This window comes from Mastomys coucha, unplaced genomic scaffold (assembly GCF_008632895.1).
Source record: "Mastomys coucha isolate ucsf_1 unplaced genomic scaffold, UCSF_Mcou_1 pScaffold9, whole genome shotgun sequence".
NCBI lineage: Eukaryota > Metazoa > Chordata > Mammalia > Rodentia > Muridae > Mastomys > Mastomys coucha.
The window spans coordinates 40,614,690-40,638,180 of record NW_022196915.1 but is presented as its reverse complement, the minus strand read 5'-3'; the positions used below and the strand labels follow the sequence as shown (position 1 = coordinate 40,638,180).

Below are 23,491 nucleotides of genomic sequence, written 5' to 3'. Positions count from 1 at the left end.
TTTTTCACATGGAGGGGAGGGCAGGCTGGGCAAATGTTTTTGTTCTGCTTGGAAAAAGAGGATGAGACCTTTTCTAACAACTTCGGAATAGCATTCTGATGTCACAGCAAGGTAGCAGAAATGAGTGCTTTGGCACTAGGCATTCTTCATACATACCAGGCAAAGGGTGGATTGCTTGGTTGTTTTACCCTGGGTAGACCTGGCTTATCCATCTAGATTTGCCTGAACCCAGTAACGTGCAGCATCGTTACCTCCCTTGGCTTGGAGACTATGGTTGGTGGTAGCTAGGGAATTGACAGTGAAGATTGCTCTTTCACACATCACACCACGACCCCTGCTTTATAGTTCTCATAGGAACTGAGGGAACCATGCTATTGAGTTGTTAGGGCCTGTTACCCTTAGTGGGTGTGTTAATAAAGCTGTGGTCTTGCTGAGCTGGGGTTAACAGAGCTGAACACCACACCGAAGGTGTTGCTGTTGTTGTAATAGCAGCAGGAAACCAGGGCCCAGTTCCCTAGACAGGATGGAAGGCCAGAAGCACAGGAAGCTGTGGTGTGACTGACACGCTCAGCCTGGCTTCCAGGAGACTAATAGCTCTGAGCACCTTCCTCCCCTGGTAGTCACTTTACAGTGAGTGAAGCCAGAGGTGAACAACTTAATAAATGCAAGAGAGGTAGGCCAGAGAAGAAAGGCAAAGGGCATCAGCATCAAAGACTAAGGGGAAAGGATCTGTGCCCCGTGGTGTTGAAAGCCTGGGCACAGACTGGCAGGCAAAGACAATGAAAGCACTGTTTTCACAGGGAGAGAGGGAGGTCACATCCCTATTCCTGCTTCCAAAACACTTGTACAGTGAGTCGTTTGCAGGCTGGGCACAGGTATTAATTCTGTACTCTCTCTATTGTGCCTGGGACTCAGCCGGTTTGTACACACAAAGACAGTTCCCAGAAAGAGTGTCCTTCCTTTTGGTATTTTTCTTTCATCTTTGATAATAGAGTGGAGAATAATTAGATGTGATTTTAGAAGCTTTATTGTCTGCTTGGGGAGCATTAAGGAAGCCAAACGTGATTTTGTTTGTAAAGTATTAGGAGAGACAGAAAGTGCTAAAATTGTTCACACCCTAGTGCTGCTAGGAAAACAGCATGGCTATTGGAGCAAATACAGAGGGTGGACCTGGGCCATACAGGACTCAGGAGAGGAGGAGGGGGGCTCTGGCTAGGGATGAGTTGAGGGCAGCTTTCCAGGTTTAGCTAAAAAGATACGGGTTCTCTCTCCCCAGACCATTTCCTCCTGGATAATGAAGCTGGTGATTTACTGGTCCCCACTTTCTAGTTCTGGGTAAATAAAGAAGGACGAAAAACCATTTTCAAAGTATACCAGTTATAGGGGTAAAATAAAGTGGATCTGTTTTCATAGCTTTCCGTGCCTTTATAAAGCAGCATGTAAAGCCGGGCCACACTCCACTTCCGAGGGCTTTTGCTTTTCTTTTAGACTGGAGGATTAGCTAGGCTTGTTTCTGTCACAGAAAAGCTGGTTTTATTAGCAGCTGTTTAAATGTGGTGGTGAAGGGTCAGTTTGAAGCACTGAGAAGTTGGAAGCCTTGGATACAGCATCTTTCTATGCTTCTGATTTCTTTCAGGAACTGTAGTCTCCTCATGCCAGCCCACCTGTAAGTAAAAGAAAGTTGTTATTGAATCACAGACCCTGAGACTGGAAAGAGTAGTAGTGGTGATATCATTTTGTGCCACGCACACTTTGTGTGACAGCGGTATTTGAGGCATAAACTTCAAGGAAAGTCAGTCTCCTGCCTCCGCATTGTCGCCTGGCACCCCAAACTCAGAGGTAGCCCAGATATGTCCTTGTACTTGTGTGCTAGGGGCCCACCAAGATATCATTTCTTTACAGCTAGTAAGAGAAAATTCGGACATTGCTCTCTGACCTTCACCAATGTTCCAATGTCCTAGTCAAACCCTGGCTTAGAATGTTAAGCCATTCTAACTAATTGCCTCCAACATTGTGGGTAGGGCATTAAAGCTTACAGAAAGAGACAGCATAGAGCATTCAGCATTCTAGATTCAGCAGTCTGCATTCAGCATTCGGACTCGCTCGCACTCGGAGTAGAACCAGAGCTTAGGAGGACTAGGACTTAGATCCATGCAGTCCGTAGCCCCCTGGGCCCAGAGCACTTGGGCCCGGGGGGGTGCAGCACCAGTTGAGATTCGAGAGAGTAAGCATTCGAGATTCGAGCATTCAGCATTGAGGATTCGAGATTCGAGCCTCTACTCTCTTGGCTCGCGCACCCGTAGCCTCATGGGACTCCGGCCTGGACCATGCAGCCTGAACATACTCAGAGCCCGGGAGTGCTGCACCAGTCCAGAGTAGATGGCTGATGTTTTAGATCCAGTGTGTTTTAGATGGCCTCAGAGGTACCTCGACTACTGAGCTGCCAGATTTTTCATCTCTCTTTTGCAATGATTGTAAAAGCCTCATGCCATTTTTTGAGAAATACACTCAGACCTTACACCACTCGTGTCGAGTTTGTTTGTCAAAGCTGAATCCTGTGCACACCTGGCCAGAACCCATCGTCCCACGGAACAAGGGACCCTGTAAGAAACCCCAGTCCATGGCAATTTTGGAAAGGTTGGTGTCGACTGTGCAGTATTATTACAGACATCATTAATCAATTGCAGAACATGCCACTACTAACATGCCAGGGGTTCTTCCTTTAAAATGTAGGCTCATTCCTCAAACATGAATTGATGAACATTTGGATGTACTGGGGAAGATAAGGGAGGGGAGTATTTTATTTTATTTATGTTTATGGGTGTTTAGTCTGCATGTATGTCTGTGAACCAAGTGTTTGCAGTGGTTTTGGAAGCTGGAAGAGGTTGTTAAATCCCTGGAACAGATGGTTGTGAGTTGCTAATTGAACTCTGGTTCTCTGGAAGAGTAGCCACTGCTCTTAGCCACTGAGGCATCTTTCCAGCCCCCAGGAAGAGGAGCTTTATAGGCAAGCCTAGGTTTATAGGTAAGCTTAGGTCTCTGTCTCTCTGTCTCTGCCTCTGTCCTGTCTTTGCCTCTCTCTCTGTGTCTCTCTCTGTGTGTCTGTCTCTCTCTCCTTTCCTTCTTTCTTCCCTCTCTCCCTTTCTTTTCTTTTTCTTTTTGAAATAATATCATGTTATGTAGCCCTGCCTGGATTGGTATTACATAGCCAAGGCTGGTCTTGAACTCATGTTAATCCTCTTGCCTCAGCTTCCCAACTGCTAGAATTCTAGGAGTGTTCTGCCACACTTGCCTTATTTACTACCATTTTTAACCTCCTTTACAATTTATAGCACAATTAGGGTGGAGCTGGGAATATAAAGTATCCAATTCTTACCTTAAAAGAATAACTTGGCAGTCAAGAGAAAATTGATGGCAACAGTCTTGGCAAACAGCAGTCGCAGGCCCAGCACTGTGAGGGACATCATGTTTACCTTCTTGGTGTGAACTGGGACTGAATAAAAGGAAGGGCAGTGGAGTTGGGGGAGTCAGCATCTGTTACCAGTCTGCTCCAAATCATCATAGTTCTTCCTGGTCTGCACTTTCAGTGTGGTCTCAGACAGCACTCAGAGCCCTCAGGCTCCTGTGCCCACCCCAGACAGGCCAGTCTGGGAAACACTGGCTCATAGCCTGGCAAGCTCTACTGGGATGGGGGCCAAGGGAACCAGCTGGGCTCAGTGTGTGTGTGTGTGTGTGTGTGTGTGTGTATTTTTTCTTTTGAATTTGATGCTTTCAGGTCCCAGGTGACAACAACAGAAACAACAGAATTTGTTTTAACCTCTGGATTTGAACTAACCTCTTGGGCCATGGCAAGGCTCTGAAATTTGTGTGTCGTTTTCAGGTTCTGTTGGCTTTATATCATCTGGAAGAAACAACAGTGGTCAAGATGATAATGACAACCAAGAAGCCAAAGGAGGAGACTCTAGGTCGGTAAACTGAGGGCAAGAGGCTCACACAGCTGTTTTATTCAGACAGGATTCCTTTGGTTTGGGACCTTTTTGGCATCCTCAGCACAACATTAAGATGATCTGTAACTTGTAGGCAGCACAAGGATTTTTAATCCCATGATGAGACAGCCACCCTTGTGGAATATTGCCTTTGTGTTGGACTAAATGATACCCTTTGGTGCCAGACATTTATATGAAAAGGACAGTGGTTGGTAAAGATGAGGGGTGGGGATTAAACAAGAGGATAGATGCAAAGCATTTTCCTCTTAGCCAGAGACTAGCACATCATCATCATCATCATCATCATCATCATCATCATCATCATCATCATCATCATCATCATCATCATCATCATCATCATTTACTAGCACAATGCTAAATCAAAAGTTATCCACTCCGAGTTCATATCTCTCACTTTTCTTTCCTCTGGCTTGCCTATCTTATTAGCTTCAGTTCTTTAAGTTAGATACTTACCGAAAGAATTTGCAGAAGGTTCAAAGTCAGTTGAGTGCACAGTTTCACTGTTGTGCTGAACTGAACAAGTTACTGAATTTGAATCTTCATACTGACCAAGCTTGACAGCACTGTACTTCCCGCTGGGGGAGATGACGATAGCAGGGTCGAATTCCGCTATCTTCTTGGATGATCTGAGACTTATATTCACCTCTTTGGGGTAGAAATCCTTCACCAGACAAGCAACATTTGTTCCGTTTTTCATGACGAAAACAGATGGTTTGGCAGGAGGCTGGCTTTCTGAAAATATAGTCAACTGAGATGATAGTTTGCAGCCCAATGAGAATTAAACAGGCGTTGGCTAGAATCTAGAACATTCTATATCTTGTTAGTAGTATTTTATCCTTGATAGCATTTCATGGAAGTGTGGACAAGGTGGGAAGAAAGAAGGGGTAGTTAATTTGACTTCTAATTAAGAGCTGAAATGAGATAAGGTTGGAGGAGGGATGGGTATAACATCTATAGAGAAGTTTCCAGACCCGAGGATCTAGTATGGGCCTTGGGTATGATCCCAACATAGCATAGACCCATCATTCTTCAATATACCACATGTTACAGTAGGGAGATGGAGACAAGAGGATGAGGAGTTCTAGGTTATCCTTGAGTACCAGCCCAGCCTCGGCTACATGATATCTTATCTCAAACCAAACCAAACTAAATTAAAATCAAAAGCAACACCCTCAAAATGCTCAGCTGGCAAAATGCTTGCTCTGTAAGCATGAGGACCTGAGTTTGATTTCCAAAACCCACATAAAAATGCTGCACATGGTGGCATGTGCTTGTAATCTCAGACTTGGGAAGGCAGCTTCCAAGATAGGAGATCCTCAGGGCCTGCTGGCCGGCCAGTCTAGTCTCATTGGTGAATGCGAACACCAGGCCAAGGACAGACTGTATCTCATACGAGGTAGACAGTATTTTTGAGGATAATATTCAATTTTGTCCTTCGGCTTCAATGTGCTCCTATTTTGCATTATGTCAATTAAAAGCACAGACTTCTAAAAAGGTCTGCATAGTCAATTCAAACCAGAGGACGGCGATGTTGAGGCTATTATAGATGTCTTCCCTGTTTTGTAGACTGGAAGAGATCCCACTGAAAGTAAACAGTAGATTTATCTCCATTTGGGTGGACCCGATTCTTTTTTTAAGGGCCAGACTACAATTTTATTTGAGTAATTTTTGTTTATGTTTGTTTTGAAATAATCTTTATAGGTATTCCAGACTATATTCAATTTTTTTAAAAAAAGAATTATTTATTTATTTTATGTATATAAGTACACTGTAGCTGTCTTCAGACACACCAGAAGAGGGCATCAGATCCCATTACAGATGGTTGTGAGCCACCATGTAGTTGCTGGGAATTGAACTCAGGACCTCTGGAAGAATAGACAGTGCTCTTAACCACTGAGCCAATTCTCCAGCCTGTATATTCAAACTCTTAATCCTTTTGTCTCAGTCTCCTAAGTGCTGAGATTATAGATTTTTTTTTCTATTTTCTTTGAGTCATTTCTTTTGAGACAGGGTCTCATGCATCCCAGACTGGCTTTGAACTTGCTATATAGACAGGATGACCTTGAACACGTGATTCTTCTGTTTTCATCCCCTGAGTACTAGAATTGTAGGCACATACCATCAGAGGATAACAACCATTTTCTGAAAGTACTCGTAGATAAAAACCCAGCTAAGCCCATTTTTTGTTTTATTCTAAAAGGGGCTATGGAATGAATGTTGGTCCCAGAATTGGATCCTCTACCTGCCTCCTCTTCTTTCACACCTTGCTTTGAATAGAACCTACCACTAATCCAGGTAGGTACTTTCTCCCCCCTTCCTAAAAACTGGAAATATTGATGCTTTGAGAAAGATAACTGTCTGATTGAAGTTCCTGAACTGTGATATATTTTATGTTCTCAGAGACTTGGCTTCTGTATCATCTTTAAATAACTGCAAAGGAAAGAGCCTTATTTTACATACAATAGGGAATGACAGCCGACCTGTGAACAGATTTCTAATGATACCTTTCATTTCTGACTTTCAACAGTAACTTTCCTTGTGAACACAGACCTTAGTATTTATTGAAAAAGAGTTGGTATCAAATGAAAACTATGTTGAGCTACAATGTATTTTTATCTTTCATGGGTTATGGTCAAAGCAACAGGTCTCACTTAACAGAAAAGTTTGGTAATGCATGTGCAAGTAGAAACAGATTGACATTTTAAATGTTCTGTCCAGAGTCTGGGTTTGAGTGTTAGCGATGGGGTCCATGCTAGTGAAACTATAACCAAATCAATTGGCCAGATTGGTTGAGAGGAGTGACTGTTGATGAGAAGGTGTCTGCTGCTCTCCACAGTAGAATATGATCAGGGCAGATCAAGGATATCCTAAGAGAACAAGATGCTCAGGGAAGGCTTCCTCATGAGTGCATTCTCCAGTTTCTCCTTCACCAAGAAGCTCAAAGGAAAGATTGGGATCTGTTCTGGCACTCAGGGCAGAAGACTCATTCCTAAGATTCTGACTATTTTGGCTTTGGCTCTAGACAAGACTGGCTTTCTTTTCTTTTCTTTTAAAGGGTTTCTTAGAATTATCTGCTCTCAACCCTCCTGAGAAAACCTTTCCTTTTTAGTTTTCTTACACACTGAAGTTGCTGACAGCAAAACTGATAACCCCAGCATTAACGGCTGGAAACCACAACTCTTCATCACTTGCCCCTCCTTTCAGAAGCCCGGTATCTCTTGCTCATTATCCTGTTTGTGGCCCGAGATGCATTGTGGTTGATTTTTCAAGAGAGGTAGGGGTTAGAAATTTGTTAAAACAAAACAAACCCAGCAAACTAACCAAAGCCAACTCAGAACCCTACCTTATCAGTTACTTAAGAGTACAATCCAATCGGAATAAGTTGGACACTGAAGGCTTGTTTGGATTTTTGTTGAGACAGAGTCTCACTAAGTAGTTAAAGCTAACTTCACACTCTCAATCCTCCTGCCTCAGCTTCCTGAGTGCCAATAGTACAGTGTGTGCTTCTGGGCCTAGCTGCTTGTGTGGATTTTAAAATCTAAACTCATTAAGAAGCTATCAGCAATAATTATCTTGGGCTAGGGAGGTCATTTTTGAATTATATGAATATTATAATATAAGTAGCAAGATGGATGTTTGAAGAGGTTCATGAATGCACATGCTGAGCCTTTGAAAGTATTAGTCAGGTTTGCAAATTGAACATAGTGCATTAATTTAGTAAAATGTTTTCTCAATCTCTCTCTCTAAGATCCATATGTTTAAAACAATTGAAAGAAATTTTTTTCCCTTTAAAACAATTCCATTTTTTTTCTGAGGTAAAAAACAAACAAACAAACAAACAAACAAAAAACTCTCAAAATTAGAAATCTACCCTACCCTTGTTAAAATGAAGTAAGATCATTTTTTTTCTCAAGCCAGTAGGAATGATTTAATTATACCATATTTACACACTAACATTGATTGTAAGCTGTGTAACACAAGTCACAACAAGATCACAACCAAAGAAAAATTTACTCAATCAATTCATTGGTGTCTGGTTGTCATGGTAACTAAAGAAAACAGATATCTGGCTTAAGTTGGACCTTCCTTTTTAAATAAGTGGAATGTACTCCATGTGGTTGTCCTATGGAGCTTAGTCTATTCTGTATTTGATTTAAACAAATATTTGAAGGTAAGTTTTAAGTGAAAAATTTTAATGTTTATCTTTTGAGAATAGTCTCTTGTTATTCCACAAATATAACTATATTTCAATGCTTTTCCAGGTATATTTGCTTGGACAATACCACTTGTTTTTCAGACATTCTCCTCTTATGAGCGCTCATACAATGCTAAAATTACCTGCTGGGAAACAACACAAAGAGAAGACAACATCCTTTCTAAATATTCTTTATGACTTACAAACTTAGATATTATCTGTCGTAGAATCACACAGAACATCCTTCTGCTTCTCTAAGAATTGTGACATCTATTATAAATGTCACTTGGAATTTCAAGGCTAAAGAGCCAGTATGGAACTGCACATAAGCCCCAAAGTTTGTTCTGCCTAGTTGTTCTGACTTGGTGGACCACCTGTCTTGGAAGCCTTTCAAGCTGTAGGATATTTGTGTTCTGTCAGGAGGCATGCAGACTAGTCAGCTCAGTCACAGGTATGTGCAGGAAGCAAACGATTGCCCGGGGAGTTTGAACCCAAGCGCCCCCTATGACTACCTCCCTTCCCCTTGTGATACATTTATTAGTGTAATTTAAAAAAGATTTCTTTGTATTTTCTAGCTTGATCTATAGATTTAAGAAATAAATAAGGACTACAGTTTTAATATTTATATATTTAAAAATAAAAGTAGTAACAGAAGCATGTTAGAAATTCAGTGTCTTCACCCTGGCCTGCTTCCTTCTGTTCTATCTAACTCTGAGATGTAAGTGAATCTACTAGCTATAGCTTGTAATAAAAGGTGGATGGTAGCTCTACTTCCAGGATTCAAATTATCCATAGAAATATAGAAAAAAAATCAACTTACGGGGCTCCACAAAGAGCTTTATGCCAGTTCCAAAAAACATCTGTCGGGTGTCCCAGGAGCACATTATAATCTTGCTTTACAGATAACCAGTCTGGGACTAGCCCTGGGTCTGGGCTTGAACATCTGTGTCTTGCCTCTCAGCCTGCAACTCAGCCTATAGAGGCTACAGTTCAGAGAACTGCAGAGTTGTCCTTGATGAGTCAGGAGGCCAAGTACACAGCCTGTCCTTTTCTTTTGAAGCTGATAGTAGCTGAATGTTTGGATAGGAAAGCGAACACAAAGTCTCCATCTAAGAGATGAGGGGACAGGGCTGAAGCAAAGCAAGAGAGGGTGACAGACAGCTGACTTCAAGATGCAAAATTTAACTCGAAATTTATTGAGAAGGCCTTCAAGAAAAACATAGTAGCTAGATACTTAGACAGAATACTCGATTTTTTACTAACTGAAAGGCAAGGTGAGGAGGCCTTAGAAATATCGTCTTCTCATACTCTAAGTCCCTCTCTTGGACCACAAACAGTATATTTCGATTTGAGTCCTATTTTCCCCCATCATTCAGAGTGAGTTTCATGAGTTTGCTTTCTAATTACTGAACCTAGAAGAGAGCCAAGGACTTGAAGGTTGAATAATAAATACTTGTGGTTGGCAAGAACCCATTGGTGCTGTATCATGCCTGTAGGTCAGACAGGCCAATCCTTGTGTTGTTGTCCTTATTTAGTTTCCTTCTATAATTTCTTCTGGTCCTGGAGCCAGATACAAGCCTGAGAAATGCATAGTAATCATCATGACTGTGTGGACCACATGATACCAGCACCAAACTCAAGGACTAGAGTTAGAACCATGGAAAAGGGAATGACAGTAATGGAGGACCATCCTTGGAAGTTGAAGCTTTCAGAATTGAAGACCTGATTTGAAGCTCCCACTTTCTGCACCTGAGCTGCTTCACATATCATACTGACTTCTACCACTGCAGGTAGAAACTAGAAAAGAAAGTACAAGATCACATGGAAGTGTGGTCAGTGTGCCGACAGGTAGTAAAGATTCATTTCTTCAACCTCCTTTCCCCCAAGACTCCCAAAGGCTCAGCCTTAAAGATTTGACTCTTAATGTAGGAGATTATTCTGAATTTCAAGTGGAAACAATTTAAAGAGAAAATGAAACATAGTGCTTTTTGCTCAGATGGAGTTTACCAAACATCAATCAGACTGCAATCGGCTGTAACATAATTTTGCTTCCCTCCTTCTCTTCGTTGCTCTGGTGTTTGTCTCCTTAGAAATAAGAAACTTTAACAAATCCCACTGTTTCCCTAGTAGCAATAGGCAGTGGAGAACCTTTGCAAGTTTTTATTATCCTCCGAGAGGCAGAGACCAAGCTGACAGCAGCAGTCACTCAGGTCTGCCAGGGTTTCCACTTTCATGTACCTTTCCCACTTCTTTACTTCCTGTAGAATGAGAAAAACTCACATGTCCTCATGTAAGACATAATGGCTTCCCCAGTGGACTTGGAATTTTTGAGCTGTTAGAAAGACTGTTGGTCTCTGGCTTGGCTCCAGTGCTTCACTGCTGGTAGCTGAACCACTGAACCCTGGATTTGAAACCATGGGTTACCAGTGGATGATGCTTTCAGGAGAACACCATCACTTCCCAGTTGTTCTGGAGTCAGTGTCTGTGTTTCTCTGAGATATGAGTCCCTAGTGCCTTGTGCAGAGCCTCCAGCTTCAGGGCTTACAGGAGAGGTAAGGGTTATCCTGGCTGGCGTGGGATCTTGGGCATCAGTTAATCTGAGGCCAGCCTTGCTGGTTTAATGCAAGTTCTCAAAGAAAAATGAAAGAAAGAAAAGAAACCAAGATGAGATAGATAGATATAGATAGATAGATAGATAGATAGATAGATAGATAGAGTACATTTAATGCCTTATTTCATCTCTGTTCCTTGTTTCTAACCTCTCTTCTTACAACACTATCACAATTCTTACTCTGAGAGACTCTTCTCATCTGGAGCTTCTGTGGTCCTAGTTCCCGACCAGAGGGCCAGAACCAGAAACCTATCCTATGGCTTTTCAAGGTAGTTGTAGAAAAGTTGTTCTTCTTAAACTTCAGGATAGAGTTTTCAATCATGCACAGAGTATTTTGTTAAGAAAGATCTAATACATTTGTCCTAAATTTTATTCTAATTCATTGTAACAAGTAATGAATTTCAAATTTAGACCCACCTCTCATTTCCTGAGAAGCCTCATTTATCTCCACTGTGTTATTGACTCTAAGGCAGTGGCTCTCAACCTTCCTAATGCTGCAACCCTTTCATACAGTTCTTCATTTTGTGTGATACCCCCAACCATAAAATTATTTCATTGCTAGCTCATAACTGTAATTTTTATATGGTTATGAGTCATAATGTAAATATCTGATATGCAGAATATCTGCTAGGCACCTTTTCTAAAAGGGTCATTTGACCCCCAAAGAGGTCACAACCCACACGTTGAGAATTGCTGGTCTAAGGTTCTGTGATGAGCGGATCCCCACTTCCATAGCTAAGCTACACTGTCATAGCACTAGCTTAGGCCTCAGTTGAATTCTTTGCTCTTTATCCTTTTCAGTCTGCCTCATCTGTGGATAGTGTTGGTGGATCAGCGGGAGCATGGCTTGGGGGACAGAATCTTGTGAAGGCTTCTCAGAGCTAAGCGTTGTACTTTGCAGCCTGTTTAATTTCTTTTATCTTCCGAATGTTGACATTTAGGGAAGCCCCAAGGCTTTTGGCTACTAGCTCCTCAATCTGCCATTTCTTATCCCTAGATTTTGCTGACAATCTCATTTTCCCTAAGAGGAACGGATTGTGTTGGTTTTGCTGAAATGCTAAATGGCCATCATGAGCAGAAATAGTTATAGGTAAGATAATGACCACCAGGTCATGTATCATCTGGACAAGGAAGGTCAAAGCGCTCTTGGTCAAGGGCCACTAACTTAGGAGGGTCGGGTCTGTCCAACAATTCACAGTGAGTATGTAAAATTACCATTCATAACAGAACCTCATACCACTTAACAAACACTGATCTCTATACTATTTTAGTAGACATTGCAAACAACTTCATGAACTGGCATTATTTGGTCCATTTTACAGATGCTGTCACGGAAGGTAAAGATAGCAAGTGTGGCTGGGCCTCTTTCCTAAGCCCAACTTCCATTCACTGAGCCAGAGAAATGGCTGATAGGACTGGAAGTAGCATTAGCAGTCATTTGTGTGAACCTCTGTGATCATTTGCAGGTTGATAGACACACAAAGTTGAGTCTCTTTCCATGCTACTTTTCCCAAAACCATAGGATTTCGGTTGGTCACAAGATAGTCAAAACATTGAACTTTCCTGAATTTCCTGTCAAATTTGGTCCAAGAATTAATTGGAATGTTGTGAGCATCATGTTGTGTACCAGCCGGAAGGTTTCTTTGAGCTCTTTCAGGTAACCATAAGAAGTTAGGGTTCAGTGATATCATGGAGTTGCCAAAGAAAAGGAACCAAAATTCCTCATCCCAGCTCTTGACCACTGCCTATGAGGACAGCAGCCATGGTGTGGAGCAGTATGTGGTGAGAGCACAGGCATTGAGCAATTTTCTGGAGAACAATGAAGCCTTGCCAGGAGGAACATAAGATCCAGAAGGCTAGTAGAAGCTCAAATCCACCCTCCCTTTTATCAGAAAATGAGTCCCTGATCCTCAGATCAGGCCTGAGTAATTTCCCCTCACTGGAGGAAGTTTTCAGTAACTTGAGACAGAACTTGTGACTGAGGAAAACAGGTAACAAAGATATTGCCTAAAAACAGTGGTCAAAGAATAAGAAAATGGGTTTCATGATTGAACCTCTAGATAGACAAGGCCCTCTGAGAAAGATCAATGTATTTTCCTCAGCTTGTAAATCTAATCCAGAACAAATTTACTTTTCTTTTTACAGCAACCCTAGTTTCAGATGGCAAACTGTGAGATCCACTGGACAGGATTTTCTGTCCCACTGGCCTCATATCTCCTAGAGATTGTCTTTCAAGATAAACAGAAGAGAATTTCTGTGTTATGTAGAAATCCAAGCTTTCCTCATGTTATATTTTAACAAAATTTGTCCTCTGATGGAGAGACAAGGAATGTAGACTGGCAAGGAGGTATCATCATCATCATCATCATCATCCTTATCATTTATTCAGTGGTAACATACAGTAGAATGTTGGTCCTAGAGCCGTGGTTCTTAAGCTTTGGGCAACATGAAGGTGTGGCAAAGCTCCCCTGGGACTTCACTCAGCCTGACCTTTTACAAATTCTGCATCAGTGCAGTCAGAGCACTGTGTCACTACCAAGAGTGTGCAGCAGCTGTACTTTCTAGTACATAATACTATCAGAACCCCCATCCATGGGAGTTACATGTTCATGAATGCCACATTTTAAGCAAACTTTAATGCCATACTTGTGCATAGACATGAAAGTTAAATTAGCTCTGTTATATGTAAAATATCTCTTCATGAGATTGCCTGCATGTCAGCCAAAAAAACCAAGGAGGGACTATACATTTTCAAGCCAGTTTAGAACCTACGGAAGACTGAAATGCTCTGAGAATCAATGAAGGGTAGGTCTTAGCTGTGGTGAATGAGTCGGTCCCTTGGTGATTATGATCATTCTGAACTGTGGGGAGCTCTATCTGCTTCCTTTTAAAATGAAGAAATGCCTTGTCTATTGGTAAGTTGTAAGGTAATGGGAGAACAAGTATAAGGCATTCTGTAAGCTACAAGCATCAATGTAATTCTTAGAATTTTATCAGGTCTAAATTGAGGGAAGAGGGATTTTACTTGAAGCAGGAGGGATATAATTTCAGTAAGAGCAGAGTTCAGCCTTGGCAGGAGTCTGGAGCAGTGGCAGAGGGAGAGGAAATCTCACTGTTGGTGTCCTTTGGCATGACCAAGGAAGAGATATAATTTCAGTAAGAGCAGAGTTCAGCCTTGGCAGGAGTGCTGGAGCAGGGACAGAGGGAGAGGAAATCTCACTGTTGGTGTCCTTTGGCATGACATAGGTGCTCCCTTTCTAGGGTTACAGTTGAAGACTGGGGTGCGGGTTTCTGTTTTCCTTGACCATTCTCCAAGTCAGTTATGATCTCCATTCCCTTCTCTAGGCTTCCCTCTCAAATTAGAGTACAAGTCCGTACAATAGCTTATAAGCCACCCTCTCCCCACCTTCATTACCTGCTTAGTTTCTCTGTATCTGTGTCTCTTCCTTTACCCCATTCTGCAGATATATGAATGTGTGTTATGCTTATGCACACATGCACACACACACACACACACACACACACACACACACACACACCTATCTTCATCATTGTCTACTTTTTTGAGCCAGAATCTTTCATGGAACTTGGAGCTCATTGATTAGGCAAGACTATGTGGCCAGTGAGATCCAGGGATCTTCCTGCCTCCCCAGTACTAGGATTGCAGGCAAGTGCCACTATGCCAAGCTTTTTGGGCTCTGAAGATCTGCACTCAAGTCCTCCTACTTGCATAGTAAGCACTTTGCCAACTAAACCATCTCTTCAGTCTCCCTTTCAAGTTTGTTCCCTGGCACTCTTTTTTTGTTCCGACATAGAGCCTCCTGACCATTCTTCACACATTCCAGAAAGCACTGTATCCCCTTTGCCTGGAAGTCCCATTCCTCCGGGAAGCTGAAGGGTTTCCTCGGCCATGTCAAATGCCACCTTTCCAATGAGACTCCTCTTGTTTAAAACTACACCCAAGTCCTTTCTGCATGTGCCTTTTATCCCACTTCTTGGATCTTTGCTTGTTGCAGCCTATAGTATGTTTACCTTGTGTCATTTGCCTTTGCATAGTAAGAATTTTGGTCTGCTGTTTGTACTGAAGCCTTGTACCTAAAATACTGCTTGGCGCAGGTGGCAGTGCCGTGCCCCGGGCTGCAGAGAAGGGCTCTGCTTTGGTGCTGCAGTTTGCTAGTATACTTCCATTTTGGTATACCACAACAGAGGTGTCCTCTGATGGACTGAATCATTTATGTAACAAAATACAGTCAGTGTCTTAAATGTCTTTGTGGGAAGTAAATCTTAACGTGTTTATCTCCATGGACCAAGAGAGATAGATAATAAATCCACAGGCAGTTTTAGAAAGACAAAAGGACTATAAATAATAGAGTGGAAGAAGGGGGTTTTGTGGGTCAGTTGGGAAGGCCTCACATTTCTAAGCAGGGGTTGGGAGAAAGCTATACCAGTCCCTGGTGGGAAATGGCTCTAAGTAGAGAACTGCATGTGTAAAGACCCCGTTCAGGGAGACGCTTATGAGAAAGAAATCGGGGAAAGGAGCTGCTGAAGAGCCAGTGACTGGGAGGAATAAGAGAGTTAGGCAGACCTCTTGTGAGGAGCAGGCAGACATTCTGACTAATTGTCTGGGCCTTTCTGTTTTAGGAACTCTGAGGCTCTAAATCTGTGGCATGAGTGAGAGCCCGTCCTCTGCTTCATGAAAGGGATGGTGTGGAGATGGGGGAAGGAGCCCTTTCTTGGTGAGGGAGGTGTTGGAAATGGTGGCTGGAAAGGAAACAGCACCGAGTCCTGAGGGGGTGGCTGTTCTGAGGGGGATGAACCCTGCATGTGTGCAGGTACAGCTTGGCAGAACAGCAGGGACCTTCAAAGCACTGATGCTGGAACCACACAGGTGATTCGAATCAGGGTTTGGCTAAGCTGTGTGATCTTGGGCAACCCCCTCCTGGATTCATTTTCCTGGTTTGCAAAAACACAGAGTGATAACTAATTTGCACTCTGCAACCGATATAAGTTAAGCACCCACCAAAAGCATATTGTGACATAAGGCTGGTATACAATAACAGAGAGCACTGTGAGGCATCTTCCAGACACCTTCATTTAGAATGATGTTCCTGGAGATCATGACCCTTCTGTGGACTCCTGCCCTGAACACTGTCGAGCACGCATTTACATGGTGGTGACTTATTGCATGGCATCCCCAGGTTTACTCTCCATGGTGGGTTAGACTACCCAGTGGGATCTGCTGCTGTGTGTAGATCTGATAGGTTAGTGTGGGGCTTCTTGGGAACCTTGCGAGCAAGAGCTTGAAAGAGGCTCCCGAAGAAAAATCAAAAGAAAGTTGGCTTCAGATAAGACAAAGGCCCTGTTTGCAGCTGTAGCTCATTAGTCCAGTGCTGGTTGGTTAAAAAGGAAGATGCTATTTAAAACTATTCTGGGTCCTACCCCCTAGATGCTCTTTAGCTTTTCTAGCTCAAAGAGTAATGTAATGCCCTGGCTGGATGTCTGGCAAACTTCAATTAATCACATCTCTTTCTTTAGAGGAGGAAAAGGGTCATATCTACCTGCCACAGTTTGCCAAATCATTTTCCTTAAGTTCATTCACTTTTGAAGTTAAAATATAATTAAAAGGAAACTTTAAGGCAGATGGATTTGAGAAGCGATTTCCGCTATTCTACACTTGGGGGGACATGGGACCAGTAGATCAGAGCAAGTTAACTCATTAGGAAGAGCTCCTTGAACAAAGGGAGATTAGGGAAATTGGTCACTACCTCAAGGGGAGTGGGGACATGCTGTTATTTTAGTGAGGTGTTTCAAAGTCAAAGAAAATTTTAAAGGCAAAAGTCTGAGTTGCTTGACTTTACAAACTCTTCCCAATGATGGCAAACTTGAGTTTCCCTACTTCACTGTTACTTTAGCTTCGGGTCTGTCTCTCCCTTGCTCTTCGTCTCTACAGTAGGTGCTCGTAGGGGGTCTGAAGATGTCCCCAGACTTGGATCTCCTTTCTTGGCTCCAGATCCTTTGCTTCCTTCACTTCTCACACCCAGGACCCTCCTGACCTCTTAATTTAAAATCACAGGCCTTCTCTTAACCTTGGAAAGCAAGCAGAAAGTCAGAGCAGCGGGGCAGAGAGCCTTGTTGCTCTTCTAGAAGCTGGGCTGGTGAACACCGGTGTTTATCACTAAGGTTTTTAGGACCTTGCAGTGGAGTTGACCTTGCTGGTTTAGTTGATCCTTGGCTTAGGGTCCATATCTACTACCTGACAGCAATAATTGCTTCTACCAAGCAATTATTATAGCAACTATGACAGCTCTTACCAAGTGGGAAACACCATCCTTTTTTAATAGCAAGAAACTGTTGAATTACGATGGCAATTGAAATGATATTCTAATAGACACATTTTGTATGGAGTACACTCAACACCTTCAGTATGACTGACACATTTTGTATAGAATACACTCGTCATCACCATTAGTGTGACTGCCTTAGAGTAGCTAGGAACACGGATTCCGAAAGTCCCTTAGGGAGCTCCAGCAGTCTTAGGTGTGGTCTCACTGGGAACCACACTGCCCCATCCTTATTTCTCTCTAGTAACAGTTTCTATCTGCAGCTTGACCAAATAGACACGAGTGTCTGGTGTCTGGACACCTTCCTTCCACGGAGGACTGTGGCGACTGACACACTTGTAGTGAAAGTCTACTTATTCTGACTTCATGCTCCATGATCAGGACACTGATTTCATTCTGCACTGTCCCAGGAACAGATGTCTGGCCTATGGAAGGTCAGCATTATTTAAATCTAGAGCCACTGCTATAAGATTGATCACCTGAGCACACATTCATCCTGACCCTGCTGAGCTGTCCCACTCTGTCATTTCTATAGTTTGACTTGATTCCGTAGAGCAGGCACAATTCTCTCAGGTTCTTCTGAGATGCATGTTTTTTCCCCCCAAATCCCCCAAATCCTAATTTTAAATAGACAACCCTAGTCCTACGGAGGAGCTAACCAGAGTCCGCCTCTTCCCAGGCACCTTCCTCAACATGACTGGATTACCAGGGATGCGAATATTATTCCTTTCATATCTCCTCATACTTCCAAGCTCTGTAGGTGGAACATCCCTTAGCCCCCAACCCAGACAAATAAATGACTTACTTGGTTCCACAGTCACTTGGGTTCCTTGTCCAAAGATGAGTTTGTCAGTAGCACAGCTACTGAGGCCATTCCAAAAACCTCCACAGCTGTCTCCCATCTTCTTCTTGCTCTGATGTTATGGCTGGAGGATTTTCATGCCTCTCTACTTTAAAGACAGCATGAGTTACTCATCCAGCTGGCTCATCATGACTTAACAGCATATACAAGGACGGGTTAGCTTACAGGAGGTTGATGTTTGAGCAGCAAGCGGGAACAACATATTCCATAGTAAGCCTTTCCTGCACAGGACACATGAAATTCTCTTAGCAGAGCTTTCTGTTGTTTTCAACGTAGACCCACACATAGCTCTTTGTCTCAGGAAGCCAGCACTGTCAGGTCTTGGATTCATGACTATCCCAGTTAAGGCTTTTCCATGCATCATGTGGCCTTATGGTCAGAGAATATATAGGACAACAGGGAGAGGGAGAAGGTGTTCTGAAGTGCTGGTTAGTTCCAGGTAGAAAACTTCAAAACTGCCAAGTGTGCCTAGTGAATTGGCCACGAACATAATCAACTTTCTGTCAAGCTCAACTTCGGAGCTGCAAAAGGAAAGAACTCAGGCAAGTTTCTCCAGGGACCCAACTTCACAAATTCCACACGGAACACTTCATTTAGCTCTTAAAGTGTTGTGGACCCAACAGGCGAGCACTCAAGGGCACCCTTTCAGCAAACAACTCAACGGCAAAGTAACAGTTTTACCCAGGAAACAGGTGTGAGACAGAGGCCGGCAGGTGGGGGGGGGGGTCATCTCTTGTCCAGTCAACTTCCTGACCTTTTTCTAGGCTTCCAAACAAGGGCAGGCTGCCTCACTCTGTTTATCTTCCATGGCGGGCTGGCTCAGGCAGGACCCTTCCCTGGGACTCGGTTCTTCACTCTGTAGTTTTTGTACAGGCCTCTATGGGGTTTGAAACACTGTGCTCGTATCCCTCCAATCACGGTGCTACAGAGCTTTACAAAAACCTTCCCTGGGCTTTGTATCACACGTCTGTGAGAACCCCCAGCCAGGTGTTCTCTGCATGTCAAGCCACGGAAGATCAAAGGGTTTGGCAGTTAGTTCAGGCCAGACTTGCCTGGGTAGTACTGCCTAATGCTTGTTACCCTGCTGGCTGGCTCTGCTCTGGGGCTAGACTGGACCTTTAGAGATTATAATGTCCACCCCTAGCAATCCATACTTTTTGGCCCATTTTTTTCTCAGATGGTTTCCCACCGGGGACTATGTTAGATATCTGAAAGTCTCCTGTGCATGCCACATGCTGTGGGTTAGGCAGAAAATGTTTGTGGTCAATGTAGTTTTTCCTCTTTCCCACCAAGCCTCAGAACCTCCTCTGCCTGCCATGCTTTCCCCTTGAATAGTGTTAATAAGCTCCGTAAAAGGCTTTCAGGTAAATTTAACATTTTATCCTCTCCATTGACCTCTCAGTTGCTTAATTTGGAGCCTGCAGCCCATATGGTGTTTTGTGAGAGAAATGAGGACCTGCTGGGCTTACAGAGGAGGCAGCATGGGTTCCAGCTTGGTAAACAGAGCTCTCTTTTGTGGGCTTTATAAAAGGTATCCACGACTCCAGCTGATGTTGCCTTGTACTAGGGCTTTACACACTCCAGCTACATCTTTTGGCCAAGTGACCTTGGTCAGGGCACGGCCAGATCAACCAGAGACAGTCATTCCACCTAAATGCAACAGCTACTTCTTAGTTATATAGATATTTGACATCTGATTTTGGGCTGAATCATGTCCTTGAATCATGCTCTCAAATACTAATCTTGTTTGCTCTTGATCATCATGACCATCACTATGAAAACATGGCAGCACAATAGGTTCATCTAAAGTGACGCTGTTAAATGTTGAATATTAATGAGTTTGGTGCTTCTTGTAGGATTGAATGAAATGTTGGTATTCACTCCTGGAGATCTTAAGAGGCACCCATGGCTTATCATGGGATGCTGTTAATTTTACTCCTGGTCTTTCTGCTGACTCCTTCCCACCTAGATATAATGACCACATGCAGAGGTCCAGAGGAGAATAAAGAATTGTAACTCTGACCCTTGACTGAGCTCCTGTTGGGTGTTAGTCTTTGAGATGTCCAGAAGTGGATGGTCTCTGTGCTGAAGAAATAATCAAACTCCTAGTTAACTCATGTGTCACACACAGACTTCCCCCTACTACTGGTGTGCAAGATTTCCCAAGAGTGGTCAGGAGAAACTGCTCTGAGACTGTTGCAGGAAAGAAGCTGGGTATCCTAATGGGGATGCGGCTACTCCAGCTCCCAGCTCTTCAGTCCCCCATTCCCAGCCATGTAGATACAGATTTGTTACCACATGATGTACAGTAGGCATGGTGAACCCCCTACTCTTGACACTGGCATTTTTGGTGCAAATGACAGTGTTTCAGTTCTAAGAAGGGATTCCTCATCGTGAATTTCTATCAGTGTTTTCAAACCTTCTGTGATATAAAGAATATGTCCTAGGAAGTCACTGTTGTTTCTGCTTGGCTCCTTTTCTATCATGTGGAATAGACTTGAACACAGTCCACATCTTGAAACCAAATCCAGCTGGCCTACTGCAAAAATAAGACATTAGACTAAAATTTAGTGCTATTTGTTACAGAATATAGTCACAACTAGAATTGCTGACTTCTACCCAGAAGCCAAGACTCTACACTGAGCTCAAAGTCCCAAGAAGCCAGCCATTTGGATACTGCAGCTGACCCTGACCTCAGACACTAGCTTTGCAAAGGGAGAAAACAGACTGCTGTTTCAACCACAGTTTATCTAAGAAATCAACTAACTTCCCCACTCTGCCCTAAGGAAATCCCCCTTCTCTTTCCCTACCTCACCCTACTTTCAAAGACAGAATCTGCATTCTTTAGAACTTTGGTCATTGTGTTTCTGGTCTTTTGTCCTAATTGTCATGGCCTCTCTGGCATTAACTAAAGCTGTTCTTTTGGGGTTGTCTAAACTCACTATTTCTTCCTACAAATTTAATTCTAACATACAAATTCCTACACATTGGCATCAAAACTCAAGAAGAGCTTCCCCGATGGTAGCAGCCCCACCAGGTCCCCCTTTTCACAAGGCTTTAATCTCATACCCCAGCTCCCGTTTCTCATCTTTCCTTCAGAGAGTCTCTCCACTTTCAAAGCTAAGGCTGAATGGTGGCCAGCCAGTACACCTTGGGACCCCACCCTATCTGGGGCCATGGTTTCTAGCTCTCTCATTGCCATGTGATTGTAGTAAGAGATTTGTCTTAATTCTTATTGGCAATAGTGATAAGTTCACTGTCTTATCAAACTGGATCCCCAGCACCTGAGAGAGCCATCTTTACCACTCTCAGAACTATCTGCGACACAGGCCATCCCCCTGCTCAGCACACAATTGGGCAAGGAAGGGCTTTCTCAGTTCCCAGTGGTGACCTAGGTGGTTCCACCCCTGTTTCAGGCCCCTGGAGTCTGTTCTTTGTGATTACCCGGAAACTCCCTTCTGGTGAAAGATCCATCTACAGGGGTTGGGGGGCACCAGCTAGCTCTGACCCATTTTACATCTATAAACACTGCCAGTCGTCTCTCTAAGACAATCCTTTGGCTTGTCCTCAAAAAGTTCCAATCAGCCTTCAAGTCAGATCTTGAGCTGGCCCCAATAATTCCCTTGGCAACCTGAACCTCTGGTTTAAATTTGACGTTTGAACCTTTCATCTGCAGGACCTCAGCAAGACTCCTCCAGTGAAGCAGGAGATAGAGGTTCCCCGTCCTCAAGCCTCCTATAATCTCCACTCCCACCCTGTCCCCTGTTTCTCTAATCTGCATGTCATGTTTTACTAGCTTCAGCTTCCAAACCCAATTCTCTTGGATCATGATTTAGCAGATGAGCCTCCTCCTGATCAAACATCACCAGGGCTTCCTCCTGCTCTGCTTTCCCACACTCTTCCTTTCTCTCATTATACCATTCCTACATTCCACCTACCATTGCCTTCTATCTTTCAAACAATGCCTCCCTAAAACTTGCCCTTTTTGTACCTCAGGGACAGCTGGCTGGCATGTAGGCTTCTTTGACACAAATGGTCCCATTAGGGTCTGGTTCTTCCTCCTTCCTGAAGAACTTTGACACTCTGGGTTTAAGGGTAAGCATTTAAAAGGAGCCAGACACTGTCTAGCTAGCAAATTGATAGTAGTTTTTCAAGAGGGCACGTTAAATACTCTTTAAGAAACTGTGACTACAGGTTGTTTTGTGTATGTGTGTGCTGATGTTGTCTACTTGTATTTTAGAGACTGAGTCTCACTGTGTAGCCCAAGCTGGAAGTCACTTTGTAGCCCAGGCTAGACTTGAGTCTATGGCGATCCTGCTGCCTTAACCTTCATAGCATCGGAACTACAGGTATGAATACAACCAAAATGTGGCAGGAGATAGTTTCTTGAATGTTAGAATCTGGAGTCTGAAGCCACTTTGGTGAACTTATTATGTTATATTTAAATGATGATCCTTCTGCAGTCTGAATGAAACTTCTACCCAAGGATGACTTTGTTACATCATCTGTCATTCATCAGAGAAGTAACTGATTCAGAGAGTAAAGCATCTGCCAAAGGTTTATTATAGTATGTTATATAATATGAAAATATCAGAGCAGTTAAGTTAGCCACCACCAGTATCTTTTCTATTTTCATGTGTGTGTGGTATATATGTGTATATGCATGGTTTGCATGTGTGTAGATGCATTGGTGCACATTCATGTCCGTGCAAGTAGAGGCATGAAGTTATGGTCCAGAGTTACCCTTAATTTCTCTTCAATCTTTGGTTGAAGCAGGGCTTTTCAGAGCTCACTGACATGGCTAGTCCTGCCAGCCAGCTTTTTCAGAGGATCCTGACTCTTTCCTCCAAAGCTAGAATTACAGGCGGCTGGCATGGCCACTCAACGTTTACATGGGTTCTGCTGATCCAAGCTCTGGTCCTCACATGTGCATAGCGGCCAAGTGAACTGCTGGGCTATCCAAGCCTTCAGTTACTAGTTTTCTGTAACCGATGATATGTTGTTATTTTCACTGAACTGAAACACTCTCTCATGGGGTGAGAATCGGAAGATTCTGGAAGCCAACTAACTAAACTTGAAGGCGCAGGAAGCTCATAGTTTACAAAGCTCCTCCATGAGATTCCATAAACAGCAAACATTTCCTGCAAGTCACACAGTGATCTCTAGGGGTGCTCACTCTGTCAATGGGGTACCCACTCTGTCAATGGGTTTCCTGCAGGAATTCATATATGTTCTGACTTCAAGATAGAATTGTCCATGTGATGTCCCAAACACAGAATTCCACAACACGCTCTAACTTCAGAACATGACTGTTCTTGGAAATGAAGCAGTCAGGGTTAGCCTTAGTTCAACGGAAGTGATGGCCTTGGAAGTTGGTTTGCAGGTTCTGGCGTGGGAGCACAGCAGCTGCTCGTATACCCTTGACCTAATTATGTTCTTCTTCTTAGGGTAAAGTTCTTTTTTTTTTTTTTTTTT

At 43.2% G+C, this 23,491-nt stretch overlaps 2 gene segments (V, D, J or C); both read right to left on the bottom strand.

The window, feature by feature from the left end:
• LOC116084800 overlaps positions 1 to 23,491 on the bottom strand; it is a 556,508-nt gene that overhangs the window by 77,547 nt on the left and 455,470 nt on the right.
• LOC116084802 lies at positions 1,010 to 18,864 on the bottom strand. The segment is given in 5 exon segments: positions 1,012 to 1,664; positions 3,377 to 3,493; positions 3,836 to 3,901; positions 4,461 to 4,739; positions 9,023 to 9,375. Coding segments are annotated over 4 exon segments (525 nt in total).